The sequence below is a fragment of the Vulpes lagopus genome, chromosome 14, assembly GCF_018345385.1.
Source record: "Vulpes lagopus strain Blue_001 chromosome 14, ASM1834538v1, whole genome shotgun sequence".
In the NCBI taxonomy this organism is placed as follows: Eukaryota; Metazoa; Chordata; class Mammalia; order Carnivora; family Canidae; genus Vulpes; species Vulpes lagopus.
The window spans coordinates 10,936,081-10,955,224 of NC_054837.1; the positions used below are offsets into that span (position 1 = coordinate 10,936,081).

Sequence of the window (19,144 nt, forward strand, 5' to 3'; positions counted from 1 at the left end):
TTCAAACAGGACCAGGACTGTGGAACTAGAGAGAACTAACAGTAGCCTTTTAGGGGTCAAATCCTCAGAGAAGGGCCAGCAGTAGCCTGTTCCTCATCAGCAGATGTCAGAGTGGACAGGTGGCAAGGTGTATGTGAAGCTTTTCCAATGTAGACAAGACACACACACCTTACACACCTGTGGGAGAGGATGCTGCGACAGGTGGTGCTGTGGGAGAAGCTGCGGGGAGCCCACTGGAGGGGTGTTGCAGGACAGGTGCTGGGGGAAAGGCCTTTGGAGACTCTGAGGGTGGAGATTCATCCCTAGAGCACCCTGTTACACTCCTGGTGTGACCTCCTCCAGGTCACCAGAGGCCAGCAAAAGGCTGCACTGGGCTCAGGGCTGCTGCCATCCAGCCCTGCGTCTCCCCAGGGCAGCTCCGTGCTCTGCTTGGGGAAATGGCCAGGGTGATGCTCCACAGGCAGCAGCGTTGGGGGCCAGCGGGAGGGAGAATCCGTCCGGGCAGTTGACCACACACCACACTGCTCCCCACCCATCCGCCCGGGAGCTGACCAGGAGACCCTCCTCCCCGGGGGCCTGAGGAGGACCCTCACTGGCCACCTGCAGTCTACTGGGCGAGCCTTAGTCCCAGCTCCTCCCAAGCTGCACCCAGGTCCCACACCTGTCTCCACCCTGGGCACCACTTCCCTGTAAGCTGGACAGGCTTTTTCTGAGGGCGAGGCTGGTGGCAGCTAAGGGTGACCCGTGTACCACCAAACCCCGGTGCCAGCGGAAACCACGGAGGCCAATGGGCTGGTACAGGGCCGAGCTGTGTGTGGCTGGAGTCCTCCCTGCCCTTGGGCTTGACACGGCTAGTACCCCTACTGCCCTAGGCCAGAGGGCAGCAGCGACTGTTGCAGCTTCCTGTCCCGACATTACCTGCTGTGCCTGCCTGTGAACCCCACGGGGCCTGGCTTTACGCCAGTGTGCACTGCCCTCTGAGGTGGCCTCTGGGACACCCAGGCCCACTATGTCACCTGGTTCTTTTGGCTCTGCTGCCCACCCTCATCCCCCTCCCAGAGGCTCTGATCGTGGTTTTTCTTCTGAATGGAGCAATCACCACCTACACAAGTAGTCTCAGGTAACTTTAATGAAAGTGTCAGCAGTCCTTTTCCCCCACGGTGGTGTCTGGATGGCTGAGCCCAAAGCAGAAATGCAGCTGCTGAGACTAGTGGAGCTGAGCCCCCCGCTGCTGAGGGCAGCAGAGCGGCTGCTCCAGACTCGGGGTGCCAGCCGGGGCAGGAAAGCATCACTTCTTCCGGCAGAGTCCAGCAGCCGAGCCTTGTGGAAGGTCACGTCTGGGCTCTAGGCCTTTACGTGCCCTGTGCTGGCTTCACCAACCCACAGGCCCGAGTGTGAGATGGGACGACACAGGCGGCCAAGGATCCAAAGCGATTGCCGCCACTGTGGCCCAGCGAAGGAGCGCTTTTACAGCTACACGAGGAAAGAGTGGTCATTCTGTCGTTAAACAGCACACATTCTATATAAATAAAAAGTAAAAAGGGGGAGGAGATGGGGAACGGAACGAAAATTGGCACAGACATTGATATATTGCTTTCCAGTTTCAATGCGACAGATGCAAATCATGACACCAAGGGAACAGAAACGAGGGCTGGGTTTAGATTTTCTAAGCCAAATGTGTTCCCCTTGCGGGGCTGGAGGGTTGCTCAGATGGATGGGGAGCCAGGCCAGGGGCAGCCTGGAGCTAGAGGCCTGAGAAACCCCACGAATTCAGAAATGTGAAGAGGGCACAGGACCCTGCTCCCTACCCTAACCCCCTAGGAGAGCAGCACTAGTTGAAAGTGGTGGGTCTGCTCTCCTCACAAGAAAAAAGTACAAAGAAATAAATATGAGGACATAAAACCTTCAAGAGACTGTTTTCTGCTGTATCCCCCAGCCCCCTGCTTCCGTAGGTCCATGAGCAGAGGGGAGGTTGGGGGGCACATGCCCCCCCAGCATGTGCTGCAAGTTCAGGTGGGAGCTGCCTTGTGAGGCGAACCCTCCCACCCTCACCCCTGCCACCCAGGACATGGGAAAGACCATGGGACATTGCCACCGGTTACTGGTGTAATCACGTGACAAGCAAACACCTTTTCCTGAGTCACACCATCACTTCCCTCCTCCGGTCCACTAGATCCTCTCTTCTTTCAAGACTAGCATGGAAACTTGGCTTCTCACAATTTCTTTTTTCCCCATCCTATCCACCCCCCCCCCTCTCTCAAAAAAAGAGCAACTGTTCATAGATTTGTTTCTTCCAAATACTTAGTGGCCTCCCTTGTTCTCCTTTCTCTAAGCTGGATGGTCAGGAGGGTTACCAGGAATGTCTGGGCTTCCCTTCCGTACTGGTGTTTGGAGAAGGGGGAGGGTGGGCAGTGGGTGTGTGTCCTTCCACCTGCTTTGGGACAGGAGGCTGGCCAGGAGAACAGCGGCCCCCTGCTCCTAACCCTCCCACATGCTCAGGAGACTTCAGAACCCACCCCTGACAAAAACAGAGCCGGCCTGTGGAGGGAGACAAAATGCCGCTGGGACACAGATTGTCCATGGCGTACATTCTGATATCGTATTAGGTATCTGAATCTGTTAGGAAAAAAATTAGAAACTATGTAGAAAACTTAAAAATATTCAAGTATCAAAAGGCTATTCGGATCAAAGTTTAAAACAAGCTGTCAGCAAGCTGTTGCTGCTAAGAGGAGACTTTTACAAAAGTTACTGAGCTTGTTCAGCAGAGAGCGAGAGCATGAAGTGATCTGTGTGGGGGGGATGATCAGGGGAAGGGAGGGTGTGGGCAGAGGGGGCGATAGGCTGGAGGAAGCCAGAGAGATTGAGGCCTTTTTAAGCCGAAGAGGAGAGCTTGTGCCCAGCAGGCAGTGGACAGGGTCACTATCCCTGGAGAAGCCATAAAGTGCGCAGCCTGAGCCTCCCTCCCCCTGGTGTCGATCCTGGACAGAAAGACAGACAGACAGACGTTACACGGCTCCATGGGGAGCTGCCTTCCAAGGGGCACATGAACGGCAAGACAAAGCAACAGGACAGAACAGAAAGACCCATTTCTGGACAGAGCTCCTTCTGGAAAGAAAGAGAAGAAAGGAGGCGAAAGGGGTCAAACGCTACACAGTGTTGACTTAGCTTTTCGAACTCTGTTACACAAACAGAGTCAAATTTCTAAGTCAGGGAAACTGAAAAGCCCCCACCCATACAGGGACAGGGCTGTGGCCCCCACGGTACGAAGCAGCATCGGTGTTTATTCAAGACACGATAGTGAGGGACTCTGGTCACGTTCCCTTCTCCCCGGAGAGGGTGCATCTTGATGATCCAGTAGAAATCTTTAAAACTCTGATAAATTAAGTTCGCAGAAACCACTCCCTTCGCCTGGTCCCACGGCCAGGCCCGCGCGCCGAGGCCTGCTGGCTTGGGGCGCCCTCTTGTGGCCGCATGGAAAACCGGAGTCTGAGGCCGGGCGGGAGCTCACAGACCCACAGGCCCTAAGGCCACTCAGCCTTCCAGGCAGGGTAGTTGTCTCTAGGCAGGTGGTCCAGCCCTTGGGGGCGAGGTGGCCCAATTACTCCTCAAGAAGATTCGGTTCCCGCTCTGTGGATAGCCCGTGTTGCCAGGAGGTTTCCAGGCCCTCTGCTGGCCTCTTGGAGACCAAACTGGGCCTTTAGACTTCAGTGGAGAATAGGATGCTCTGTCTCTTGCTGTCTGGGGCAGGGATGGCCTCCAGCTGCAGGAAGTACAGCAGCACCTGGACCTGCCAGGGCACAGTAGGGAGGAGGAAAGAGGAAAGCGGCTCAGAGGGGTGCTCATAGCCCCAGAGTGTGCTGGTGACAACGAGCCCCTCCTGGCAAGAGATCTGAGTATCCCTGAGGGAACACCATGCCAGCCTTGAGAAGCCCGGGTAAGGAACAGAAGGATGGGCAGTGGACTGGGTCCTCCCATCCCCTCCCAGCCACATGGCCTCCGGTAAGTCCTTCTTTCTGCACCTTGGGCCTCGCCCCCGTACGGTTCGGGTGGGAATGACTGGTAGGACCCCCGTGGGCCAGGTGAAGGCCACTTCTGTGATGTCAGGTGGCTCGAGCTGGAGCCTGTCTCCTCATACCTGGGACATGACTTCCAGGGACCAGCTGTCGGTCATGGATATGGGCTGGCTGGGGTTGGCAGGGAGCTTGCTCTCCTTCTCTGATGGCCGGAGCAGTGTGGGGCCGAAGACTGTGGCAAGGTTGTGCAGGGACATCTTGTTCACTGTCTCTTTTTCTGCCACCCTGCACAGGGCCAAAGCAAGGGGTACCATTGCAACATGGCCTTCAGGGCGGGGGTGACTGCTCAGGGATCATAGGGAGTGCCCCCCTTTCTGCCTGGGGCTGGCTCTCCAACATAGACATCCGGCCCCTGGCGGTGCTGAAAGCAGACCCCACCCTGTTTCTCCCAGGCCTAGGACAAACAGCACCTGAGGCCACCTGCTGGGGAGAGAAAGCCCAGCCACTGGCCGCAGCTGAAGCATATTGCTCAGCTGAGGAGTAACTACAGACAGGAGTGGGGAGAGGGTCCTGGCAGCCTCGGAGTGTGGCAGGAGCCGGTGCACCTTGCTGCCTGGGGTCCCGGAACCCGGGGCCCCTGAGGAGGAGTTGGAGTTACCTTTTCAGGTGGTCCAGAAGGAAGAGGAAGGTCAGCAGGTTGGCCTCTGGGAGTGACAGCAGTAAATTAAGCATGCAGCTCTCCTTTGCGACAGGGTCTGACAGAGCTATGGGGGATGGGGTGGGAGAGGTGCTAGTGTCAGGGTCACAGCCAAGCTGGAAGCCCTTCCTGGGGCCCATCAGAGGGCACAGGACAGCTCAGGCCTGTCATCACCCTGACCCACACGGCACTGGCCCCCGGGGAGGACCCCGTGATGGGTGCCTTTTCTGTTATCTCCAAGGGTGGAATGGCATCCCGGAACCAGGGACAGGAGGGGCTGGGCAGAGCTGCTCTCCCAGCTGGCTTGGCCATTCCCACCTCCGGCTCAGAAGAGTCCAAGGCACAGGAAGCCAAGCATGGAATGTAAGAAGAGGTTTTCAGGGCCTTGGCAACTCCCTCATCACCCTGTGTACCCTGGAGGTGTGGGGGGGACCAGGTCCTCCGCTGAATGGCCCTGGAGGCTGTGTGTGGGAGCCGCAGGTGCCCTATACCCCAGCGCTCCCACTTGGGACACCACCTCCTTGTTGATGGAGGGTCAGGTTGGGCTTGCAGCCCCACTTGATGGGACCAGGACCCGTGGTGAGAGGAGCAGGGCAGGCACTCCAGTGAGGAGGAAGGAAACTGTAGGGCCTGCACCCTGGTGCGTCCATGATGGTACAGGTGCTGTGCCCCCTGGGATACTTGGGGTGGGGGGCACAATGGGAGGCCCCTGTCCTTCTAGGACAGCTAGGTTCTCGGGGCCCCACACCACCTGCAGTTTGGACTGAAACGTGGACCGTGGTGGAGAGGGCACGCCTCGCCCACCTTGGGGCACCAGGGACAGGCAGGGAGGGGATCTCCCCTGCTCACCGATGCCCTCGGCAAAGTTGGGGTAGAACTCGTCGGTGAAGAGAGGCTCTGGTAGCTCGCGGAAGTACAGCTTCAGTGTGCCGGCAATGGCGTTCACGTCCATCTCGCTCATCATCACTGACACGTCCTTGTTATCTGCAAGGAATGCAGAGATGGACCACGGCCTACTCGCGGATCCCACACAGGGTTCCACTCTCCGGACCTCAGCCAAGCGAGCCCACAGCAGGCTGATGGCTTTCAGGGTCCCTCCTTTGAGCAGCTGATCATCTTCAAAGCACACCAGGGGTCCTGACAGGGGAGGCGTCCTGCCCACCTCTCCCTTGCTGGGCAAGGGTTGGCCTGGCGGCAGAGCCACCACGAGGGGCTGTGAGGCCAGCAGAGGATGGACACTGCCTCGGCAGGGATTGGGCGGCTATGCTCTGTAGGAACCACCTGGCTGTAGGCATCTTCTGATCACATTAAGATACTGGGATTACTGGTTCAATTCTAGAGATTTAAACCAGTGACTCCCCTCTGGCCTCAGGCGGCCACTGGCCCTCCGTGTCACAGGCCAGGGCGGGTAGAGTATGCAGGCACAGAGGCCTGGCTCCGCCATCTTCCACTCTGAGAAGCCTCTGGGGTCTCAGTGTCTTCATCTGGGGACTGAGGAAGTTCTTCGCAGTCAGACTACACTGACTCCTGGGCTTTGGTCAGCACCGCTTTTCCACCCAGTGAAAGCAGGCCAAACCCCAGTGTGAGATGGGGCAGCTCTGCAGAAGCCCCCGGTCCAACTCTACGAGAGCCATGCATGCATGATTCAGATAGAACGGGCTTCTGCAGAACCTCCTCCCACCACTCTCTCTTACTTTCATTTGAAAAATAAAACAAGTGAAGAAAAGGTACAGAGCCTCATATACCCAGCACAAGCCACGGAAGGCACACAGTCACCATACCCACACCCCCAACCCCGTGTTGCCCAGGCCAACACTCACTGACGTCAAAGGCTGCCTTCAGAGCCTGGATGTCTGTGGCCACTCCAGACACGCGGTAGATGCCCACTTCCTCCATGCCTCGGCGCTCAATCTCCTCCACGCACTGGCGCACGATGTAGGGCACCTTGGATCTCTCCCTCCTGCAGGGGAAGGCAAGTACCTTCAGTGCCTGGCAGCCCTGGCTCAGGCCACAGCGGGGCTGTACCCATCACCTGTCTGCACACCTGGATACCCGGGGATGGGGGTGATGAAGGCCCCCAGGTTCAGGCTCACACAGTCCCTTCTGTGTGCTTTCCCTCTGCTGGGAGAGCTCATGATTACCATTGCTTAGATCTTATTGGCCTTTTTTTTTTTCCTTTTTAAAGATTTTATTTATTTCTTTGAGAGACAGTGAGGTGAGGGGGCATAAGCAGGGGGAGGGCAGAGGGAGAGGGACGAGCAGACTCCCTGCTGAATGGGGAGTCTGATGCAGAGCTCAATACCAGGACCCTAGATTGTGACCTGAGCCAAAGTCAGATGCCTAACTGACTGAGGCACCCAGATGCCTCCTGCCCCCCGCCTTCATTAGGGCCTAAGGTAGATGGATGCCCTGTGAAATATGCATAATTTGGGAGAAGGTCAGGAGGCTGTTCTAAGTGGAATCAGCAGCCGTAGGAAGTCAGAAAGGATCTCAGGCGTTGGGCTGACAGGTGGCTACACAGAGTCCCAGACATAGTCTTGGCCCTTCCCTTCACTTGCTGTATGAGAGGTGAATCCTGATCTCTCCAGGCCTCAGCAAGAGGTGAGCCCTGCATGTGGTGGCATTCCCCCAACATCTGCTGGATGGAGACTCCACAGGGCTGCCCAACCACAGCACTCAGAATCCTGTGCTTCTAAATTTTTGCTCACGTCTTAATGCACAATTCCAGTACTCCACATAGGACCCCGGAGTAGGAATACTTCAAAAATAGGAGACATGCTATTTGGAGGGTTAGCCTAGTTTAGCAGTTGGGTTCACAAGCCCAGTAAAGTGCTCTCCCAAGCCACCCCCCATCAGCAGCACTTATTTGGGGTAACTGCTGACACAATCTTCTCTGCCTAGGCCCAGACCCATCCAGAGAGCTGTGGGGACAGCTGGGGTGCAGCTGGGGGTGAAGAGTGGTGTTCGGACACAATTAGGTGTCCGGGGAACCTCTGACGTGGGCTCCAGCTGGATGACTGGTGAGGTCAGGGGCCCGGCCAGATTCCAAACAGAGGAAGTGAATGGATTCTGGGAGGAGGCTGCCTGTGTCCCTGAGAACTGCTCTCAAATCAACATACAGACTTCTCCTGGCAACTGACCTGTGACTGAGGGGCTGGAGTTGCCTTCATTCCACAGGAAGCCCAACTGGGGCAAATTCTGAAGGAAGAAAACCCAGACCTCACCCAGTTCCAGCAGCTGTTTGGGAGCTAGCAGCCCGCCAGCATGGGAAGGGGGCAAGGACACTCCTAAGGGGACAGGGACAGGTTTCTCAGTGAGCCCAGGGGGCGGCCCCGTGCACAGAGGACCATGCACAGAGAGGGGAGACCCTCACCTGTTCTTTCCTTCAGAAACACCTGGGGGAGGGGGTGCCCACTGTGCCCAGGGATGAGATGCATGAGTCCTGGCCCCTCTCCACTCACTTGGTGACCACGGCAATCTTGACTCCGAAGACACCTGTCTGTTTTCGGGAAGGCATTCTCTTCAAGCTGAACTCCCTGCTGGTGAACTTGACTGAGAGCTTCACTTCGATCTGCAAAGGGAGGCAGGGCACAGCCCTCTCACCTTCTTGGGACTCACAGTGCAAGTTCCCAGAGGCCCAGAGGCTTGGCAAATCATTCCCCCTCCCTGAACAAGTGGGCTAAGATCCCAGGGCAGGGCAGGTCCCTGGCTGAGCTCAGCAAGAACCAGGAATGGTCAGGGTGATTCAAGGATTGGGTCTTGTAGGACACTGCTCCTGACCCTAACCCCCACTGCTTCTCTTTCTTAATAGCAACGCAAAAGGAAAATTATAGAAAATAACATAACAGAAATCCATGAATCATCTAGCAAATGAGAATGTGTTGTTCATGTTACACACCTTTTCTGGTATGTAATAGTTTTATCTATCTATCTATCTATCTATCTATCTATCTATCTATCTATCTATCTATCTATCTATTTATTTTAAGGTTTAAATCCTTCTCGACACTGAAATCTAATGAGGCGTCTTTCTACAGGCAGACCCCAGGGTCGAGGTTCTACCTGTCTTGTTACAGGAGGGACTTCCAGCACCTGGCTGGTGACCATACTCCAGCCCCCAAATGTATTCTTGCCTGCTTGTAGTGACTGCTTTGCAGCGTCTCTCCCTCCTTCAGCCATGTCCCAACTTAGACACTAGTTCAGGCTCAGCCTCCTTCTGACCACTTTTGGGGGAATCGGGGCCACCCTAACCTAGTGGGAAAGTAGGTGCCAACATACCCCATTCATGGCGATGACAGTCCGCTGCCAGTCTCTGTCCTGCAGGGTCTGGGGGTCCAGCTGAAAGCAAGCAGTCGTGATTATCAGGTGCCCTGGGGTCTGTGCAGAGACCTTGCTGGGCAGCAGCCTAAGCCTATCACTGCTCCACACCTATGTCAGAATTAGAGTTGGACCTCTGCTGGCACCTCTAGCTAGAGGTTCTCCAAAGAGAACTTGCTAGAAAACCCCTGAAAACTGAGAGGCCTCCTGTTCCCAGACCTGGGAGCTCACGGTTCACAGGTTCCAGGCTCACGGCTCGGCACCCCATTCCTCTCTCTGTCCGTCCAGCTGGGAGCTCAAGTCTACGTTGGCAGGTATCTTTTTTTTTTTTTTTTTTTAAGAATTTTATTTATTGAGAGAGAGAGAGAAAATGGGCAGGGGGAAGGGCAGAGGAAGAGGGAGAAGCAGACTCCCCGCTGAGCAGGGAGCAGATGCAGGGCTCTATCCCAGGACTCTATTGCCTGAGTCAAAGGCAGATGCTTAACCGACTGAGCCACCCAGGCGCCCATTTGCTGGCAGCCATCTTGCTCACCCTCCACCAACCATCTTAAATAGTTTGGGAAACCCAATTTCAATAGCAACTTTCAGAGAGTATGCCAAAGAAGAGTCTGGGACAGTTTTCTCCCTGTGTGTGCTATGTGGTTTAGTTGTAGGAGCCCATGCAGGAGGGGTCTCCAGTCCACGCCAGTCCTGTGGCCCAGAGGCCAGCCCAGAAGGACCCAGAGCACAGCTCCAAATCACACAGCCAGTGAGGGGGGCTGGAGGGCCCTCTGTAGCCCCTCTGGCTTCACCCCACAGAGCACTGTCTGTGTGCCAGCCGATGGGACCAATGCTGCTTAATCTCACCCAACAGAGACCCCTACCTTAGTGGTCAGGCCAAGTGCCCCCCATCTATGAGGGCTCCCTCTCCCCTGTTGCGGGGAGCACACATTCCATGCCAGTGGGCTGGGCTGGACAAATAAGCACTGGGAGGATCTTGTTTAAAAACAGCTCCTGGAGTCCTAGTCACAGAGTCGCACCAGCAGCTCAAGGAGGGACATGGGGTTCACTTAACTAGAAACCTCCCAAAGTGATTCTGATATAAAGCCAGTTGAGGGAACCGCTGACACCATATAACCTAGCACTCCTCATGCAAGGCCTTGTGATTTCATCACTTGCTTCAGGCGATGGTTCATGTGTGCAACCAGGCAAACTATTTGAAAGCAGGGTCCGCACCTTGTCATTTCTGCACAAACTTGTGCATGCAGATGCATGCATGCATGCACACACACAGTGGGAATGAGCACAGCTCCAGGCCCAGAGTGGTATCTATTCACTGCAAGAGACCCAGGAGGTGACAGCCACGTGGGCCTCGTGCAGGAGAGGAAAGAAGATCCAGCGGCCACCAACTGCCAGGTGTGTGCAACCTGAGCTTCTCTCCCTGCACATTCTGGCACAGAGGCTCAGCGCAGGCACTCACTTCCTCTTCAAGGGCCTACTGGTTAACATCCCCAAGGATGAGAAATGTACAGACAGAATGATTCAGAAAAACAAAGGGAGGCAGAGTGTCTCCCTCCTGGGGCTGTGGGGGGTAGGGGTCACAGGTTCTCATTCCTCATCTGTTCCAGGAGGTTCTCAGGAGCTATACTCCTGGGCCATGGGGATCCCCACGCTCAGGGGCAGGGCCTATGAATGGGGACCAGTCAGTCACAAACCACTCAGAAAAGGAAATCTCCCAACTGGTGCTTTCCCACCAGAGCGAACCCCTGGCATCCAGCTAGGGGAAGAGCTTCTTCCAGGGGAGGCAGGAGGGGGGTGCTGCTGGGGCCTCATTCTCTCAACCAGACCAGTGTGGCGGGAAGAGATGGGGGGTGCTCTGGCTGTCTAGGAAGGAAGGGGACAGACACCGTTCCTCCTGCACCTACGGAAAGGGAGACTTTTGCACCGCCAGGGAGTTTCCTTTAGATGTAGACACAGAAGCAACTTGAGCAGGAAACCCCTTCCCTCTCCCTCCCAGGAGCAGTCATCACCCGGCCCCTCTCCTCAACGCAGCCGACAGGCAGAGCCTGCGACACAACAGCACATCCCAGCAGCAGGGACCCCGCCCTGATGGGGCCCACCCGGGAAACCTGTGGCACACCCAACTGCCCACCTTGCCCTTGCATACGAGGTTTCGGATGTGGGTCCACAGGGCGGTGCCCGGAGCACACCAGTGCTTTTCGGCAGAGGCCAGTCGGCTCGGGGCCACCCGGCTGGGGTGGAAGTACCGTAGGAGGCCCTGCATGGCGGTGGGGGCAGACGGCATCTCTCGCATCCTGGGCCCTGCTGCTCCGAGAGACCGATGTGGCTAGAGGCGTGTGTTGGGACAGGAGTGTGACAAGCTCTGGGCCTCCACTGACTTTTGACCACACTTCTCGGGAAGCCCCACCCCTGCAGCCTGGCTTGCCAAGGTCAAAGTTTCCGATCACCCCTGGATTCTCCTTTTTTGTGTATGTTTGGAAAATACAGCCCCATCCCCCACCAGCCGCCTATTGGTTACGGGAACTCCCTATTGGTTACGGAACTCCGACGAGTCAGTTTTCTTTAAAGCCTAGAAAAGCCAAGCTTCCTTCTCAAGTGGCTGGTTTCCTGTGGGCGCATTTGGAAACACTGAGTAACATGTGTCTGCCTGGCCAGGCGGCCTCATGGCTGGACATGCTCTAGGGACACCCCCTCGAGCCTGTACCACTCTAGCCAGTGACACCAGTGTCTCGACTGGACTCAGAGCAGAGAACACTCTGCGCCGTCCCCTGCCCCCCAGCATCGCCAGCCCAGTGGAGGCAGTGCAGTGCCACTGTCTGCCGCCAGCACCAGTGTCTGGTCCCACCACCACCTGGCCCCAGAGGCTGTGGCAAGAGCTGGCCTCCAGAGTGCAGACCTGGGCCACAAGGCCACCAGATGGCTCCTCAGGCAGCCCCCTGGACTCCAGGCAGCTCCAGTGGGAAAGGCCGGCCCCAGGGCTGGCTCAGCTCCAAAGAACAGTGTGTGCCGAGCAGAGCGGAAGCTGCATGAAGAATAACATGATGATGAGGCCCGAGGCTCGGTGCAGTCCGGCCCCAAACGACATTCAAGGCTGGCACGCGCTTTCATGTGGCTATTTAAAGGACCAGAGAAGTAAACAAGCCAGGACTGGGATTTGGAAAAATAGATGACTGAGCTGGAGTGGACCAGGAAATGGGGCTCCAGACGCCCATGGGGGCCCCTGCAGGGTCTCAAGGTCTCCTCCAGGAATGTGCCTGTTGCTGGGGGATGGGAGATGGGGACAGGGGACTGTGGGGGCAAGGGGTCAACTTATATATATCCTGTTCTCAGGAGGAAGGGCTGGTTTCCAGCTTGTCTCCCCAGGGTTGGGTGAGGTGGGGGAACAATGGTGGGCATCGGGGCTGGTGGATGATTGTCCCCATGTGCCTGGGTGGCTTTGCTGAGGTCCGGGTGCTGCCCTCAGCCCAAGACTAAATTGTCCAGAGAAGGCGATGCTTGTTCCCTCTGTGCCCACTGTCACTGCCCAGATGGTTCAGCAGGGCTTCCTCAGGGCTCCTCACTGAGTATCACATATGTGCACAGTAACCTACTCCCTGGAATGGGTCTTCTGAGAGAAGCCTGGAGAAATCTCCCCAGGAGGGAAATCTGGTTTCCCTTTTCTGCTCTTATTGCTGCAATCTGTTCTCTTGAGCTCAAGCGTCCACATCTTTAATTCTTTGCTGCCCTTCTCTGATCCCTACCAGGCTCCAGCATCACTTAAATGGATAAAGCAACACTATCTAAGACATCTATGATAAAAAAGACAGATGGTAACAAGTGTCAGTGAGGCTGTGGAGAAACAGGAGCCATCAGACGCTGCCGCTGGGGATAATAAAATACTGCAGCCAATCTGGAAAAGTAGGGCAGTTCCTCACAGAGCTAAACTTGGCTGTCCAACACAGCAATTCCACCCCCAGGTCTCCACACGGGAAGAATGAAAACATCCGTTCACACAAAGACTTGTGTGCACACGTTCACAGCAGCATTAACCGTAATAGCCTGGAGCTGGAAACCCAAATGTCCATCAACTGGTGAACGGATAAACAGAAAGTGGTAAATGAATACAGATGATGGAATATGATTCAGCCATAACCAACACTTGCTATGATGTGGGTGATCCTCACAAATGTACTAAGTGGAAGAAGCCTGTCACAAAAGACCGCATAATATGGAATGATTCCGTTTATATGAAATACGCAGAAAGGGCAAAAATAGACACGAAAGCAGATCAGCCTTGGTCTGGGGGTAAGAGCAGCAGGCAATTATAAATGGGAACGACGGAGGGGATGGAATTATTCTAAAATTGGATTGTTGGGGACACCTGGGTGGTTCAGCAGTTAAGCATCTGCCTTTGGCCCAGGGCATGATCCTGGAGTTCCAGGATCAAGTCCCACGAGGCTTGCTGCATGAAGCCTGTTTCTCCCTCTGCCTGTGTCTCTGCCTCTCTCTCTGTGTCTCTCATGAATAAGTAAATAAATTTTTTTTTTTAAAGATTTTATTTATTCATTCGAGGTGGGGGGGCAGAGACACAGGCAGAGGGAGAAGCAGGCTCCATGCAGGGAGCCTGATGTGGGAATTGATCATGGGACTCCAGGATCACGCCTTGGGTCAAAGGCAGGCGCCAAACTGCTGAGCCACCCAGGGATCCCCAGTAAATAAATTCTTAAAAAAAAAAAAAAAAAAGGATTGTTGGTGAGGGTTATACAACTGTAAATTTACTAAAAATGATTGAATTGTATACTTAGTTTTTTTTTAATTGTATACTTAAAGTAGAGGCTTGTATGGTGTGCCAGGTGAAGAAAAAAGATACAAGGTCCCAATGTGGACTACAACAGAGCAAGGAGGGCCCAGGTCACAAGGCTACACTTTCCTTTTTTTTTTCTTTTTTTTTTTGGATTTTTATTTATTTATTCGTGGGAGACAGAGAGAGGCGGAGATACAGGCAGAGGGAGAAGCAGCCCCCCGCCCCAGGGTGCCTGATGCGGAACTCGATTCCGGCACTGCAGGATCACGCCCTGAGCTGAAGGCAGATGCCCAACTGCTGAGCCACTCAGGCGTCTCAAGGCTACATTTTCTTGATGATGACAGAGGTATAGCAAATCCTGGGGCATCTGTACAAGGATTTGCTCGCGTGTTTTGCACGTTCGTAACTTTCATAGCCTAAAATCTTCCTTAAATGTTTGTTAGAAAAATTGTCATCCACTTTATGTTACTGGTACAAGAGACCCTTTGGGTCTGCTCCAAGATGGATTAAGAGGTACCATGGATTTCTCCCCTTGCTCCTTTACCTGCAACATGGGCTGTGTCTCATTCATCTCTGAGTGCTCCCATTCCCAGCCACCCAGGCATCCAGGAAGGCATCCCCCCACCCCAACAATAGGAGGCCCCGGCTCAGGGAGCAGGGAGCGGCTGTGTGGATGGAACGCATGGCCCTGACATAATCCCCAGTGATGAAAGGCTGGGTCTTTCGGTACCTTTGTAACAGTATCTGCTGTCCTCAACTACCTGACTGAAAACCACGTCTTCCCCAAACCCTGTCTCCTTCCTGCCTGACCAGTCTTATTCTTATTTTGGTTGATGTCTGCCTCGCCAAGAACAGGGCTTTTGTCTATTTCATTTGCCGTGGTATTTCCGTGTCAAGACATGTATGTATAGGATAGACAGCACAGATATCATTAACAGGCATTACGATGCATATTGGCACAGAGGGAGCATTTGGTCACTGGGGATTGCTGAGGGTCCAGGCTACGGAAGGCTCTCAAAGGCAGGTTCCCCATCACGCTGCACAGCACAGGCGCTGACTGTCCCTATGGTAGTGGGAGGATTTCATGAAGGGGGCAAGTTGTTGAGTCTGGGCTTCCATGTCTATCCTTGCACCCTGTGGACATGCTCTTTAAGAAATGGTGGTAGGGATGCCTGGGTGGCACAGCAGTTGAGCGCATTGGCCTTTGGCTTGGGGTGTGATCCCACAGTCCCGGGATCGAGTCCTGCATTGGGCTCCCTGCATGGAGCCTGCTTCTCTCTCTGCCTGTGTCTCTGGTGCTTTCTCTCTCTCTGTCTTTCATGAGTAAATAAATAAAATCTTAAAATTAAAATAAAATGGTGACAATATATATATGAAACATAAAATTCACAATTTTTAAGTGTACAATTCAGTAGCATTAAGTACATCCATGGTGTACTTTCCACTCATGAGGCAAGCAATCCAGGCCAGCAGAGTTTGGGAAACCACATACAGATACCTGGAGTGCCAGCTTATGTATGCCTCTCTCTCTCTCTTTTTCTCTATCTGTATCTTGTAAATAAATAAAGAAAATATTACAAAGAGAGAGAGAGAGAGCAAGGAAAGATGGAAGGAAGGAATTCCTAATGATTCCAAGGCTCTAGTTTCCCTGGTCTTTGATGAATCTGGGTGATTAGCCCCCCAGATGCTGGTCCCAGCCCCTGGCCTAGGATGTTTTGAAGCACTCGGGCAGTGCCTTCAGGCCCCCATCCTAGTCCCTGCAGCACCTGGTCAGGCTACTTCGGCCAACCCTCCAGCTATGCCACAACAGGTGCATTCCCAACAGTCCTGCGCTTCTGCTCTAGTCAGAGCATAGGATGTGTGACATCTCCATCTAGGAAAATCCTTTCCCTGAAGCCACAGACTCAGTGACCCCAACTCTGTGAATCCTTCTCTGTCCCGACTCCCACAAAATAACTTTGCCATCCAAGCCACCCAGACACCCCAGGGCATGTTCTGCTCTGGCTCCTGGCTCATCTGCAGCACCTGAGACTCTCTGCTCTATAAAACACAGAGGCAGATAGATGTCTTCTTGTTCTCAGGGTCCCTGGTATCTGGCATGCAGGAGGCCCTAGCTCACGAGGGCTCACCGTGGGCTCTTGGTGTCTGATGATGGATGGGGATGGCTTTGCTTGTTCAGACTCAGAGCTGGCTTGGAGAAGACTCTTGGCGCAGCCCTGTGCACCTGTCCGCAGCAGAGGGCTGGGTTTAAGAGTCTGTGACTCCTTCTCAGACAGCTGGCACCCTAGGGCTGCCTCCCTGTTATACACTATGTCCTTCTGCCTTTCTGGCAAGTATGGCCTGGTGCTCTGAACAAACCAACTCACCCATCCTGGGTTCAGGAGAGGGAGCCCTCCATCTTCCTCTCATGGAGATTCCATTGTTGCAGAGGGGAAGTAGGGATCTGACAAGTCATCTGAAGAGTGAGGGCTGAAACCTGAGACTCCGATGGATGGCTCCTGAACTCTTAGCTTATCAGCACCATGTAGGTGAGCAAACATAGACTGATCTAGGACACCAACCCTGGGAAGTTGGGATCTAGCTCCCCAGATGACTGACACCTTCTGCCCTGTCAGGTGTGTGAGGAGCTTTGCTGGAGACTTCACTTCCGTCCCTGGCCCCTCAGAGGGGCCTGCCCAGCCTCTACCTTACTGGCCAGCTGTGGACTTTTCCCTGGCCCCCCTTGGACACTCCTGTGGTGCTGCACCTTCCCCACCTCATAGGATGGGCTTTATACTCAACTTATGAGTCAATGTACACACTGAGGGTATGGGAGGCACTTGTGGGGGGCGCTTGTGGGGGAAGGCCATGCTATTCTCATCACCCCCCACCTTGACCCCAGCAACAGTATGGGCAGGGCTCTATATCCCTTCCACATGGCATACTTGGAAGAAGCTTAATATTATTGGGAAATAATATATACTTGGAAAGGCTGTACCCCCCAAATCATGGATACCCTCCCCTAGGTGTGCCCCACACAGAAAACAGAAAACAGTATCTGTTTACAGTATCTGATACAGAAAACAGTATCTGCGGGGGTTGGGGGAGGCAGAAAGAGGCCTGGCTGAGGTCATAGGGGGCTATCACCACTCCTCCTCTGACTTCCTTCCTTCTTCCTCCTGGGAATGCCAGTTCGAAAACAAACTCCACTGGGAATGGGGGTCTCCGGGGACTGGGCCAGCCACTGCCTACTCTGTGTGAGTCACAAACGGACCTTGTGTCATGCTGGGATTCCTTCCTGGCTAATGATGGCTCAGGGGCCATGCTTCCCACTCACTCAGCAACTCCATGGAAGCAGACAGGGAGGGGGTGGAGCCAGAGCCCGCCATCTCCACTAACACCGACCACAATGAGTAATAATAGCAGCAGTGGCACTGAAGACCCCACACTCGGCTCCATGGCCCTGGCCCCAGTTTGCATGTGAGGAAATACGTTTATCCGGGCAGTGATGACTTGCCCCAGCTCACAGGAGGGGCAGTGGGGCTGAGGGAGTGGAAAGAGCCTCCCTCTGGCCACACGAGTCAGGCTCTTCTGGTTGTTTTCCAACCAGACCTCGTTCTTGGGAATGTCCCCAAGAGCCCAATTTTAGCAAAAACCACTCCTTGATATTCTTGGGAGCTGATGACTCTGACACCTGACCAGACTCCTCACCCCCCATCACCCCTGGTGATGTCTGATTGCCTGGCCTGCTTTCAGCAAGGAGCCCGTTAGGTGGGTTTAGCCAGAATCTCCCCTTACTCCAGACCTTTCTCTTTAGTACCTTCCAACTGATGATTCCCCCGGATCCTGCTCCTTGGCTATAAATTCCCTCTCTCCTTGTTCTTTTTTTTAATTTTTTTATTTTTTTATTTTTTTTTTCCTCTCTCCTTGTTCTATTCAGAGTTGGGCTCCATCTCTCTCCTGCTGCAAAAGGCCCCTCTGGTGGGCCCTATACCTCTCTCCCACTGAATACAGTCAACCTTGATGTTGTAATGAGGTCATGTATAAATTTTTTTTTTTAAAACAGAGTTCATGGGCAGCCCAGGTGGCCCAGCGGTTTAGCATCACCTTCAGCCCAGGGCCTGATCCTGGATCCCTGGGATCCCCATGTTGGGCTCCTGCATGCTTCCCCTCTGCCTGTGTCTCTGCCTCTCTCTCTCTCTCTGTGTGTCTCTCATGAATAAATAAAAAAGATCTTAAAAATATAAAAAAAAACATAGTCCATGTCCTCCACCCCTGTCCTATCTTATCTTACTAAACGGAACAGCAAGGGAGACTTTGCAAAGGAGCCCCGCTCAGAGCGCCTGCATGGGGAAGCACAGACTGGGGTCAGAGGGCAGAAAGGGGCAGAGAACAGCCAGAGCTTGGAGTGATGCCCCACGTCAGTCCCCACAATTCAACCGCTCTCTTCTTTGCCAAGACAGGGCAGGGTGCTCACCTGGCACCCCCAGTGCGTCTGAGAGCACAGTTGTGTTCATAAAGGAATATTTTGTGGGGTGCCTGGGTGGCTCAGTGGTTGAGCGTCTGCCTTTGGCTCAGTTCATGATCCCGGGATCCTGGGATCCAGTCCTGCATCAGGCTGCCCATGGGGAACCTGCTTCTCCCTCGGCTTATGTCTCTGCCTCTCTCTGGCTCTTGTGAATAAAGAAACAAAATCTTAAAAAAAAAAAAAAAAAAAGGAACATTTTGTTTATATACAGTAGTATTGTGGCAAAGGGCTTCCAAAGAGAGATTGATAAAATAAAAGAAGAGGATGAGTATCTGTTCTTTTCTCTTCTCCACTGAGACCCCCTGATTACCTAATGACAGTGCTCAGGGCCCTGGTTCAAATCTCACCACCCCCAGGACTCTAGCATTGGAGGATCTGGATGATTTGAGTCAAAAGTTGGTGGAACCTGAGCCTCCCCTTAGTCTTATGTGAGGGACTGAAAAAAGGAGCTGGACACCATCCATCTGTATCCTTAGCCTGCCTTGGGGCTCTCTGCAAGACTGGAGTCAGGGTATGGGTGTGCAGGAGGGACCCCGGGCTGGGGGCAGATGCAAACATGGAGAGGGAGGAGGGTGGGGGAGCACTGGGAACACATTAGTTGTTGAACAGCAGAGCAGAGAACTGAAAACTCAAAGGGCCCAAACATGTCTATTACTATCGCCCAGAAGCTGCTCAAACGTGTCAGTCCTTGAAGATGTCCCGCACTAGTATGCTTACAGAACAGCAAGATCTGGAAAACACCTGAGTGTCCATTAAGAGCAGAAGAGCCCCTTGAAGTGGCTGACTCAACCCATGGGATTCTCTATCAAGCCAAGGTGAACAGCATC

The 19,144-nt window shown here is 54.1% G+C and overlaps 1 protein-coding gene across 1 annotated transcript in view; it reads right to left on the bottom strand.

Annotated features, from left to right (window-relative positions):
* Positions 1–1,111: 1,111 nt before the first annotated feature.
* BCR (BCR activator of RhoGEF and GTPase) overlaps positions 1,112–19,144 on the bottom strand; it is a 124,287-nt gene continuing 106,254 nt past the window's right edge. The window contains exons 18-24 of the mRNA XM_041728634.1: positions 8,989–9,048; positions 8,172–8,281; positions 6,531–6,670; positions 5,560–5,694; positions 4,672–4,777; positions 4,136–4,298; positions 1,112–3,787 (exon numbers count right to left, since the gene is read on the bottom strand). Coding sequence (XP_041584568.1) covers positions 3,698–3,787; positions 4,136–4,298; positions 4,672–4,777; positions 5,560–5,694; positions 6,531–6,670; positions 8,172–8,281; positions 8,989–9,048 — 804 coding nt within the window. The 3' untranslated portion in view covers positions 1,112–3,697. The remainder of the gene's footprint in view (positions 3,788–4,135; positions 4,299–4,671; positions 4,778–5,559; positions 5,695–6,530; positions 6,671–8,171; positions 8,282–8,988; positions 9,049–19,144) is intronic.